General features: G+C 38.3%; 1 protein-coding gene across 1 annotated transcript; it reads right to left on the bottom strand.

The window, feature by feature from the left end:
• Positions 1-4,658: 4,658 nt before the first annotated feature.
• LOC123914980 lies at positions 4,659-8,189 on the bottom strand. The gene is made up of 2 exons (XM_045966140.1): positions 7,463-8,189; positions 4,659-6,589 (listed from the first exon to the last, which is right to left on the bottom strand). The coding sequence occupies exons 1-2, from the start codon at positions 8,187-8,189 to the stop codon at positions 4,659-4,661; spliced, it is 2,658 nt and encodes an 885-aa protein (XP_045822096.1).
• Positions 8,190-13,127: the final 4,938 nt, after the last annotated feature.

Below are 13,127 nucleotides of genomic sequence, written 5' to 3'. Positions count from 1 at the left end.
TTTTGTGTAAATGAATTGTGACCCCTACTTCGACTACATATACTTCTATTTATAGAAAATTAAGCAACGTCTATCCTAACGTTAAACTACTAAACTTCAGCCACGCGTCCTTTGCATTTGAAATGAACCAAGGCCTGTAAACCGTTGTAACCGTCGAAGTCGAATCACCTTTAAATGATAAAAATGCTCTAAGTCCATAATTCTCGACTACTTCGATTCATTGACTTCCATCGAAAGATTCTTTCAGTCTCGAGCTATGAAGCTTTTCCATTAGGATTCTCTTGTTCTTGAAGACATTAAAGACTAAGGCTACCTAAAGACCTTTCAACAGGTTTTTATAGCAATAAATGTCCTTGGAACTGGAGATTATAACATATTTTACCTTGAGCTAAAATATGGGATAACAAATTGCCCCCAAAAATGCCTATTTCGATTTGAATGACTCGAATGAAATAAGAGATTGGCATTTTTCAAAGTACCTCTATTTCCAAACGCCATTCCTTTTATTTCGATTTGATGATGTCATGGCATTTAAGAAGATAACCGTTTCACTTCTTACAAAACTGTCACGTTCTGCGTCCTTTTGAGTAGTGGGACACGCGTCAGCCTGAGAAGTTGAATCGGGACAGACAAAAGGCGCTTTTTTAGCATTTATCCTTTTTTTTTTCTTGTCTTAATCCCAGATTGCCTATAAATAGAGCTCTGTCACTTCAGTTGAAACTTTTTCAACTTCTTTCAAAGCTTTTCACGCTCCCAAAATCTCTCAAAATCTTTCTCCCAATCTTGAAACATTAAAGATTCAAAACAAATCTGATCTTACCGGATCTTTGATTACCTTCTTCAGTTCGCATCTTTCAAGATCTCAGATCTACATCTTTTCCTTCGTTTTCCCAAGAACTTACATGGCGTCTTCATCTAACAAATTTCAAGTTCCTTTTGCTGGAAAATGGAACGACTTCTCTGTTGCTGATAATGGAATGAAGTATGTTCCAGAACCCAAGGGTAGCAAAGATCACCGAGAAATTTGGGAAAGTCAGGTAATGATTCCCTTTGCTATTGATCAAAATGTTTATGCTTTTGGTGGTCCGATTCCAGATGATATGAATTTGACTAGGGAAGTAGATGAGATATTTCCATGTCTCGAAACTTGCGAACCTAGAATCTTTGATAGTAAACCCTATAACTTTGAATATATGCTGACAAATTATAAACCCTTTCGATCCCATCCTTATTACGGAAATAGCCTTTACCTTACTTGGCTTGATCGAATAGAACAATCCTTTGGCAAATTCTGGAAGGATTATGGAATCTTCGAGTTAATCCAATTTTCTAGGATAGGGCCCAAATACCAACCTGAAATGCTCATTGCTGCGATGCATTTCTTTGAAAAATCTACCAACACCTTTCACTTCAAAAGTGGTATGATGACACCCACCCTGTTCGATGTGTCAGCTATCACAGGGTTAAGACCCACTGGCAAAACTTACAACCCTGATGATGTTAGTGATAACATTACTTTGAACTACAAAGAAAACGCCTTTTCTGCCTTTATCCTCAAACATTCAGGACCTGAGAATGAAGAAGTCTCAGATGAGGAACATGTGGCCTTTCTCACTCTATGGCTATCCCATTATGTATTTTGCTCTCGATCTCTCCAAATTGCTAGGAAATTTATACCCATGGCTGTGCAAATACATGAAGGATGCCATTTTGCCTTAGGACGCCTTCTGCTAGCAACCCTGTATGAGTCGATTGGGGAAGTTTGTGATAACCTGAAAGGTTTAATTCCTGCCAAGTCGAAATCGAAGAAAGCTGCGCCAGATGGATGTTTTCAAGCTGCTGGGCCAATGTGGCTATTACAGTTGTGGTTAAATGCCACCTTTGAAAAGGAACTTGGTTTGTTCATTCCCACTGAACATCACGCTTCGATAGCTAAAAGGAAAATCGAAGGTACTCGCTTAATAAGGCTTCAACCTAATCCCCTCGAACAAAACTCCCAACAGTTATTCATGAAATACATGAAAATTTTCTTAGCCATCGACCAATTCAAGCCCGAACACGCTCCATTTGTGAAGAGAACCATTGGTCCCTCCTGGTTTGTCAAAGAGATACCAGTGTTGAATCCTAATGCTGAGGAGGAAATAAATGAAACCTGGACAGCATATTTAGATCCTACCATCTTGTCAATTCGAATTGGTACTCTATCCTCTGAATATGCATTAATTGGGTATCAACCGAATTTGGTCTCTAGACAGTTTGGCTTTTCGCAACTCCGACCAAAGAGCATGTATATAAGAAAGAAGAACATCGTGCTTGGGACTACTGTGACTTCCACTTTGTATGAAAGGTACATGAAGATTAGTCGTGATAACGTTTATGGCTTCGAGCCATTTGACTTCAACCTTTCTTACTTTTGCACACAAGAGTTTGCCAACTGGTGGAGGCAATATTTCGACAGCAAACACCTAGGAGATGCAGTGCTTATCTCGAGGTTGGAGAGTGGGTTTACTCGACCTCAGATAAAGAGAATCGAACAGCAAGTCAAGACTACAGGTAACTTGTCTTTATATATGCACTTTCTTTTACCAAATATTCTCATATTGTTTCGATTTAACCTTTTGCTTATGTTTCCTAGTTACCAAGAAACAAGCTGCAGAATCTGTTAAGACAGTTAAAGAGAAAACAACATCAAAGGCAGTTGAGTCTGAAGAGCCTTCTAAGGTACATACTGAATCGAAACTTGTTTTCCTTTAAAAATTCTAAGTTAAATCTTTATTTTTTTAACCTACTTCTTCTAGGCACGTAAAAGACCAACCAACCTCCCTTCTACTGAGACTGGCCCATCGAAGAAGCCAAAACCTAACACAGTAGTCGTCAGTGACGAAGAAGAGGTATAAGTTTTTCTAACTTACTTTCAAAGTTCCTTCAAATCCATTAACTCAAATGTTTCTTATCTCGACTCCTATTCGCAGGAAGAAGAAGAACAAAGTTTCCAGAGAAAGAGGCGCCAGCCTCCTGTGACTGAAACAAGTATCCCAGAAACTACTTCTGATGATCTTTCTACTGAAGAGAAGGAAAAGAAGATGAAAGAAAAGAAAGAAAAGAAGGAAAGGAAAGCGAAGAGGAAAGAGGAAAAGAAGAAAGAAGGAAAGAAAAGTTCAGAGGATCGAACCCGGGATAAAAAACATAGAAAGTCAAAGTCCTCAAGTGATCCTTCTGCAACCAACCTTAAATCTCCTTCGATCTCGAATGAACAACAAGAGCCTATCCCTGACGCTGAAGTTCAAGAAGATGCGGCTATGCCTGATGCTACACTCAAAGAATCGGACAACATGCCCCAGCAAGACAACAATCCAGAGGTACTTGTACTACTTTACTTGCATTTTTTATTTATAATAAGTAAAGTTATATTCCCTCATATTCGATTCTGTTTTTCAGGACGTCCTATCGAACAAGTCTAGTGATGATACTCTCAAAGATAGTGAGACCACTATTTCTGAAAAAGTCATACCAGAGCCTAGTCAAGATCAACCAGAGCATCCAATATCTGCAGAGACTGATAACAAGCCTTCTCCTTTCAAGGAATGGAACGAAAACCCAACAGTCGAGGTCGAAGCTGATGAATCTTCCTCAGAGGAAGAAGACTTTGATTCTGAAGCCATAAAGGAAGCAGAGGCTGGTGGATCAGAATTGCTACCTGAAACTTCGACATCGAAGCTGTCAGCCAGCCTAGGGCTCGCTGAAGAAGAATTCATTTCCTTGCAAATTCATGATCCTGAAGCTGCTCTAAAACTTCTGATTTCTAAAACCACTACTGATCCTGTGAGTTCGAGTGGACCCAGCAATTCGACTGCTTCAGATTCAGAAATCAACTCTTCTGTTCGACAAGACTCTCTGATTTCGAAGCTATATACGGATTTCATCAATGGAGACATCTTGGCATCAGTTGAGGAACACCCTGCTAATGCTTTCAAGCACAAGTCCTTTTTGAACAAGTTGCACAATCCTCAAACTGACCTCGAAACCTTGGGAAAAGTTATCCAGCTCGAATCGATCTTGGACCAGTTTGCTACCACAGTGCAAAACCTGAAACGCAACTCTCAGAAACTTGTTGGTCAACAGGCTGCTTATGATGCATTATTCGAGAAGGCCATGGCTGCTCAATCGAAAGTTGACCAAATGAAAGCACAAGTTCAGCAACCAGGCCTTGGGATTCAAGAATGTACCAACAATATTTCCAAGTGGGAGGCAGAAATAGATTCTCTTCGAGCCGAGATTGCTGATCGAGAGAAAAAGATTCTTGAGGAGAAAGCAAAGCGTACAAAGATTGAAGAAGCTGTTGCTGCTACTACTCAAGAATCTATCCGCGAAGCTGCGAAGGAAGGTATTTCTCACTTCAGTGCTGCCACTGTGATCAAAGAAGAGATCAAGTCTCTCGAAGATGCCATCAAGATCCAGACTGTCGAAGTTGGCCTTATTAAGGACCATTATGCTGATTTCAAATCTAAGTGTTTGTCTTAGATTTTCTTTTGATGTTTTAATTATTTTAAATTCTCGAACAATTATCTGGTTTTGTTTTTATTTGGTTTGTAACCTTGACAATTGCCTCTTATGGCATTTTTACTTTGTTTATGCCATTTCAATTTCGTTTCGAATATTTATTCTGTGCTAATATTAACTTCTAAAAGCGTTGGTTTATATTTTTTCAAATACTTACCATTTATATTCAATGTTCGCTTTTCTGGAGTTAATTCTTCTATTTCATACGCACCATTCGAAAATACTTGTATTATTTTAAAAGGTCCTTCCCAATTTGGAGACCATTTGCCTAAAACTCTATCTTTTTTGTCCATAGGCAAAATAACTTTCCAAACTAAATTCCCTACGTCAAAGGTTTTTGATTTAACCTTTTTATTATAGGCCTTTGCTACTCTTTCTTTTTGTCTACTTAATGTATCAAGCGCTCTTAGCCTTTCTTCGTCTAAATCAACCAATTCATCAAACATCATACTCCAATAATGATCAGTTGGTACCTCCATTTGTCTTTGAATTCTGATAGATTGCAAATAAATTTCTACTGGTAACACAGCATCATGACCATACGTTAATCGAAATGGAGTAGAATTTGTTGATTCTTTAGGGGAATTTCTACATGCCCATAAGACTTGATTTAAAGTCTTGTTCCAATTTCTTGGCTTTTGAGCAATATGTTTTCTGATTAATCCAATAATAATTTTATTGGCAGCTTCTACTTGACCATTTGCTTGTGCATAATAAGGTGTCGAAGTCAAAAGTTTAAACCCTGTTTGCCTGGCGAATTCTTGCATCTTTCGACCAGTAAACACTGAACCTTGATCAGTTGTGATGGTTTCAGGGATTCCAAACCTGTAAATAATGTGGTTTTGGATAAAACTTATAACTTCTTCTTGATCAACGTTGGGCAAAGGTATAGCTTCGATCCATTTGGTAAAATAATCAACACCAACTATTATGTACTTTTGATTTTTTGATGATGCTGGTTTTATTTCACCAATTAAATCCAATGCCCAACCTCTAAATGGCCAAGGTTTTATTATCGAATGTAATTCGCTTGCAGGTACATGTTGGATTCCTGCATGTTTTTGACAGTCTTGACAACCTTTAGCAAAATCTATGCAATCTTTTAACATAGATGGCCAGTACATGCCTTGTCGAACTAAAAGCCATTTCATCTTATGGCCTGATTGGTGAGAACCACAAGCCCCACTATGAACATCAGATATTGCTATGTAGGCCTCATTCTCACTAAGGCATTTCAATAGTACTCCTTCGAGGGTCTTTTTAAACAATTCATTACCAATGATCACATAATTTGATGCCCTGTATTTGATCTTTCGAGGAGCACTCCCGATTGGATTTTCCAAATATTCTACAATTGGTTTTCTCCAATCACCATCTATTAAATTGTCAATGACCAAAATTTGGAGTTCATCATAATTCATTTCTTTATCAGAATTATTTATGTCATTTGGTGACATCTCTGCCCCCTCAAGTTTTGGTCTTGACAATTCCAATTGCATTGGCTCATTAGAAATCAATTTTTCTTTGATTTCTATTAATTGTTCTAGCTTTGCTTTGGACACCTTGTATCCTGAAGCAATCTGGGCTAACTCATTAGCTTCTTGATTTTCTATTCGAGGGACATGTCCAATATCAATCGAATCGAAACGTTTTAGTAACGCATTTGCTATGACAAAATAACGAATCAAATGCTCTTTGATACATTTGTATTCTTTGGTCAGTTGTTTCAAAACTAGTTCTGAATCACCTTTTATTTTAACGTCTCTTGCCCCCAGGCTTAATAATATTTCTAATCCTGCTATCAAAGCCTCATATTCAGCCTCATTGTTCGAACAAATACCATTAATCCTGTATTTGAACTTAGTAGGAATCTTTTGTGGGGAAATTATCAAAATACCTATCCCAGTACCATGTTGATGTCTAGACCCATCGAAATACAGAGTCCATGGTTCTAGAGCAATGTAATTTTGAGGTGATTCAATTGCTGAATGATCAACAATGAAGTCAGCCACTATTTGGCCTTTAATTGCTGCCAAAGGTTTGTATGAAAGTGAATATTCAGAAAGAGCTAAAGCCCATCTCCCAATTCGACTATGTAAAATTGGTTTTAGCAACATATGTTTAATAACATCATAATGAGAATAAACATAAACATCAATAGGCTTTATATAATGCTTCAATTTCATACAAGAAAAGTACAAACAAAGACAAAGCTTTTCAATACTACTATATCTAGTTTCAACATCATTAAGGACTCTACTTAGATAATAAATGGCTTTTTCTTCGCCATTTTCGTCCTCTTGGGCTAACATACTACCTAATGTGGTATCAGATGCTGAAATATACAACTTCATAAACTTATTTCTAATTGGTGGCATCAGAGTTGGAGGATTAGACAAGTATCTTTTGATTGCATCGAATGCTTCTTGCTGATCCTGCCCCCAAGTAAAAACATCCTCTTTCTTGAGTCGAAGCAATGGTGAAAAAGCTTGAGCTTTACCACTTAGATTCGAAATGAATCTTCTCAGAAAGTTGATCTTTCCTAACAAGGATTGAAGTTGCTTTTTGTTGGTTGGAGGGTTAGTCTCCAAAATCGCTTTTGTCTTGTTTTGGTTTATCTCAATGCCTTTTTTATGCACCACAAACCCAAGGAAATCTCCTGCATGCACACAAAAAGCACATTTCAATGGATTCATTTTCAATCCATATTTTCTCATTCTTTCGAATGACTTTGTCAAGCAAACCAAATGATCATTTTGTGATGCCGATTTAACAATAATGTCATCAATATATACTTGCATAAAAGTATCTATAAAATCATGGAAAATTGAGTTCATTGCTCTTTGGTATGTGGCTCCAGCATTTTTCAATCCAAATGGCATTACGACCCATTCATAGGTACCCAAAGCCCCTGGGCATCGAAAAGCTGTTTTTGCCACATCTTCCTCGGCGATAAAAATTTGGTTATATCCAGAATACCCATCTAACATGCTAAGATATTCGAAGCCTGCTGCTGAATCTATTAACATCTCTGCTACAGGCATCGAATATTCATCTTTGGGGGTAGCATTATTTAAATCCCTAAAATCTATACATATTCTAAGAGAACCATTTTTCTTAATGACAGGAACTATATTTGCTAACCATTCGACATACCTGGCAGTCCGGATGAACTTGCTTCTCAGCAGCCTTTCGATTTCCTCCTTGATCTTAGATAGGATTTCTGGTGCGAATCTTCTTGGTGATTGTTTAACTGGTTTCTTGTCTGGTCGAATGGGTAATCTATGTTCGACCAAATTTCTGTCTAAACCTGGCATTTCATTGTAATCCCAAGCAAAACAATCCTTGAACTCTTTAAGGAGGTCGACCAGTTTATCACGCAAGTCCTTTGGGATATTGGCACTTATGTATGTTGGCCTTTTGATCGAGCCATCTCCAATATCTATTTCCTCCAAAGGGTCTTGGGCCTGCATCTTTTGATTGGAACTGGAAGGATCCTTTTCAAATCCTAATGGTTCTTCATCATAGACGCAGTCCAATTTTTGAGTTATTGGCAATAAGTTGCCATCTTCACAGTTGTTGGCTTCGACAGCCATATTTTCTTGCAGCATTGTGGCTTCTAACGCCATCTTTATCTTGTTTTCGGCCATATAAGCCGAAATCTTGGCCCAAGCATTGGGCTTAGTCATCGTAGTACTCTTCAAGGTCCCACCCAGTTGGGCGGACTTTGCCTTCATCCACATGTGGACCTTCATCTATCTCCTCTCTTTCCCAAATGAATCCATGAGTTGGATCCAATTTGACAGAATGGTAGACATTATCAGCAGGGGCATAGGCATATCCCTGTTCAGTGCATGGCGATATATTCGCCAATTTCTTATCAAACGAATGCTTGGTTATGTGGTGTGTTTCAGCCCTAAAATAACTTTGATCTGCTTCGATATTTTCTACCACACCATCATCTCTCCAAATACTCACCCTCTGATGGAGAGTCGAAGGCACTGCTCCAACACCATGTATCCACTCCCTTCCTAGAAGCAGATTATAATTGGCCTTCGATGCTACAACCAAAAACAAAGTTGGCCTAACAGTGCTGCCAACTGCCACATCGACTTGAATTGCCCCCAGCGAGAAGCCAGTCTCACCTTCGTAATTCGAAAGAACGATGTTGTGAGGGTGCAAGTCAGTAGAGAATTTACCAATCTTGGTAATCATGAATTCTGGCATCAGGTTTACTGCTGCTCCTCCATCGATCAACACTTTGTTGACCCCCACATTGTTTACTTTGGCCTGAATAAAGAGGGGTTTCAAATGATTCTTCATTCCCTCAGTTGGCCTCTCAAAATTGGCCATCTGTTCCTCTAAGCAGCCATTATTCATTACATAATAACACATTGGCTTGTGTAAAGCCAATTCAGACTCATCGAATTCATCCTCCCCTTCAGTCACTTCCGACCACACGTCATACTCCGCAGGGAGGATCGAAACTACATTTACCAGCACATCAAATTCGGGATCTGAATCGAGGAGATCCTCATCTTCCATGTTCTCTCCTTCAAACTCATTCTCAACCTTTTGATCACCCTCTAGTTGGGTCAATCTTTCTTTCATAGGCCTTCTAGCCACTTCGACAACCTGTTTTCCTTTGTTGTCTTCAGTCTTTTGAGCCTCTTGAAGGGAGAGTCTTTGTTGGCGCTGATGCCTACGCCATTGTGTGCGGGTCATGGGATTCTTTCCCTTGTAATTGTTTCTGTAAGCATACTTCTTCGAATCGACAGAATGACTCGAACTTCCCTTGTCAACAGAATTTTTGACAAAGTTGGATGCAGGACCATGAACCCATTTGTTCATTGGTGATTTGTTCGATGGCACAAAAGTATTTGGGTTGCCCAACCTTTGATGTATTGGTTTAGCATGCGCCATGTTCTGTTTTTTCATTGGCCTTGAGTTTGGCCAATTCTCTTTGTTCCTTCTGAATGGTATAAACTTGTTAAGGCCCTCAGTAGCCTTCTTGTCGAATACAGCACTGCACCTTGGGCAAAGCATCACCTCAGACTTGTTAAGCTTACACCTTTGCAGAAAATCAATCAGTTCCTCTTCAGCCCCAGGATAGACTACTTTAATTTTCTCATAGTACTCATTCTCTGGAATAGAAACTAATTGAGCGCCTCCTGATAAGTCCATGGCATCGATCATCAAGCATTCGACCGGTTCCACATAGGAAGCATCAGATATTTGTAGTGGATCTTCGTCAATTTTCATCTTGTGTCCGGATTTCTCTCCAAACTTCAGCCTTCCATCTTTTAAAGCCTTTTGAACCAGATCCCTGAAAAGAACACATTGTGAGGTTTTATGACCCAAAAAATTATGAAATTTGCAGAAACCTCTTTTCTTTTGCTGTTCAAGGGGAGGCACTTTCAATCCCTTTGGAACAACAATTTGGCCATCAGTAACCAACAAATCAAATATTTCATCACATTTAGTTATGTCAAACGAATAAGTTTTAGCAACAAATTTATCATTTTTGGGTTCGACAGGATTTTTTCCATTCGAAGGTTTTAGTAATTTGCAGACATAAGGGGGCCCAGGTTTTAGTTCGGCCACATTAATTTCATTATCCTCTATGTCTCCATAGTTTATTACATACTCCTCATCATCATCATCTATAGTTTCAACATAAGCAATCTTTTCCCTTTTTTGAAACTTCGATGATCTGGCCTTCTCAGCCTTAAGGCGTTCGACCTGTCTTACCCTATCTGCTAATTGTGCCATGTCTCTTAGATGTTGTGTATCTAATTTCTTTCGAATTGAATAATCTAGGCCTCCAGCAGCCATTTCGACTAACTCATGTTCAGGCACTTGGGTAAAGCATCTAGCCTTAAGTAGCCTAAATCGATTCAAATAGTCATCTATGGACTCTGGTGTCTTTCTCCTGACACTGGCCAATTCCTTCAAACTAATCTTAGATTGGCCCATATAAAACTGTTCATGGAAAGCCCTTTCCAATTGAGTCCAATGCTGAATCGAACGGGGGGGGAGAGTTGTGAACCAAGTGAAAGCATTTTTTGTTAAGGAATTTGGGAAATATTTCAACCTTAAATTTTCGTTATCTGCCAAATTTCCTGCTTCGGCAAAAAATCTTGCCACATGTTCCACTGTTGACTCGGTTGTGTCCCCGGCAAACTTGTGAATTTGGGGATCTTCCATCCCCTTGGCAATTCAGTTTGTAACACGTATTCAGATAATGGGGAAATAAAGTTAGGCCTATGTAGGCCAACATTGAAACCATTTTGAGTTAAAATAGTTTCGACTAAATTTGCCAAGTTATCTTGTTGCGCAAAATTATTTCTTTGCACATTTCGAACCACTTCGTCAGCATTCTGATTTCGATTAACCAAAATTACTTCAGGCTCTGGCACATGGTGCACCACTGGAGCCGGTGGTTCCTCTTGTACCACTTGTGGTATTTGATCGTTTGGAACTTCATTATTCACACGAAACCCTTGGTTCTGAACCTGTGTTTGGTTTCGAATGGGCTGAAGGTTTTGGTTAGGCATTGTAGGAGTGCCAAAGAAATCTGCAATCCGCCCCATCTGATGGGCTAGCAACTGATAATTATTATTTGTATTGTTGATTAAAGGGTTCAAAATAGTCCCCAATTGTGAAGTCAGAGTATTAACCATTTCATGATTACTCTCGTCCATTTGTTGTCGAAAAGACATCATAGTTACATTGGTTAAATTTTGTAAGGCAATATCTCTAGTCCTATTTCCCACAACAGAGGCTGCTGGGGAAGGCATGGTACTCCTGTCAGGATTTGGGTTAGAATTATGTAAGCCTGCCATCAGAGAGTATGGCATTCCTAATCCTGATTGGTTCAACAGAAACGATCGAATGGGGCTCCTTACATCTTCAGCACCAGGCTGACTGCCCCCCATACCATGTGATACTAACGAAGATATCGACCCAGATACAGTCGAACTCGTTGAGGGCATTGTTACCCCTATATTCCCAAAACTGACTGCAGGAACGCTCGAAGCAGATGTTCCAGAGCCTTGGGCCATGACAGTAGCGTTACTAATTGACGCTTGTGTTGGCTGTCCTTCAGGATTTGGGACATTGTTGTTATTGTTTTGATTATTATTTGGTGGTCTAACCATTTTTGATCTAGATTTGACACTAGTTAAATTTGGTAAAGATTTACCACTTCTCAAATGCATACAAAATCAAAACACAAACTATAAACACTAACTGTCTTAATACTTGTAAAAGGATTTTTTAGAAAATAAACTTCTTTTAAACAATGTAAATTGCACAAAACAACCCGTCCCACTGGGCGTGCCAATTTGTTTACACTGATTTTTGGTAAACAACCGCTAGTTTAAATTAATTACTTGAGAGATCAACTAGTAAATCTCGGGACAATTGTTCATGCATTTTGTTAAAGGAAACTTGGAAGTTTATTTTTGAAGACATCCTTATTTTATAAAAGAATAATATGTTTGATTTCTGAAACATATGTTAAATGCAATTAAAGCAAGTTCACTCGAACGAGGGAACCAATAAAAGCAGAATTTGTAAATGCTTTAAGAAAATAAAGACTTATGAAACATAAATTTGCATTTGGAATGTAAAAGTTACAAAGAAAATGTAAAGGTTCACCGATTCATACATCTTTCTCGAATAACTCGTTTCTCGCCTTAACATGGATACTTTGAGTGTTTGAGATTTTGTGTAAATGAATTGTGACCCCTACTTCGACTACATATACTTCTATTTATAGAAAATTAAGCAACGTCTATCCTAACGTTAAACTACTAAACTTCAGCCACGCGTCCTTTGCATTTGAAATGAACCAAGGCCTGTAAACCGTTGTAACCGTCGAAGTCGAATCACCTTTAAATGATAAAAATGCTCTAAGTCCATAATTCTCGACTACTTCGATTCATTGACTTCCATCGAAAGATTCTTTCAGTCTCGAGCTATGAAGCTTTTCCATTAGGATTCTCTTGTTCTTGAAGACATTAAAGACTAAGGCTACCTAAAGACCTTTCAACAGGTTTTTATAGCAATAAATGTCCTTGGAACTGGAGATTATAACATATTTTACCTTGAGCTAAAATATGGGATAACAATTATTAATTTTTTTTAATACTATTTTATATAACATTTATGTAAATGTCCAACATAACCTAAATAGCTAATGTGATAGAGATGGTTTTGTGCCTTTTTACTTGAATGATTAGGTTTTGTCTGGCATACCCTACCACTTGGAGATTGAGGAAAGCAAAGCTTGGAAAATAATTTGCTGGCTAATCATGCAATTCATGAATCTAGAAAAAATTTCATTTCTGAACTACAAAATACTAAGTGATTTGTTTACCAATTGAGTTTGATAATGATTTTATTTGTTTTTGACAAAATAATGATTTTTTTTTAACCAAACAAACTTAGTGCATTTCATTAATTATCAAAAGTTCAACTCAAATTTATAGAAACTGGTCCAAGAATTGGCCGCCCTAACTAAAGTGTGAGCAACCGAATTCACTTGTCTCCTAATAAACTTA

Source organism: Trifolium pratense, linkage group LG3, assembly GCF_020283565.1.
Source record: "Trifolium pratense cultivar HEN17-A07 linkage group LG3, ARS_RC_1.1, whole genome shotgun sequence".
Lineage (NCBI taxonomy): Eukaryota > Viridiplantae > Streptophyta > Magnoliopsida > Fabales > Fabaceae > Trifolium > Trifolium pratense.
This window is presented reverse-complemented; position numbering and strand designations above follow the sequence as displayed.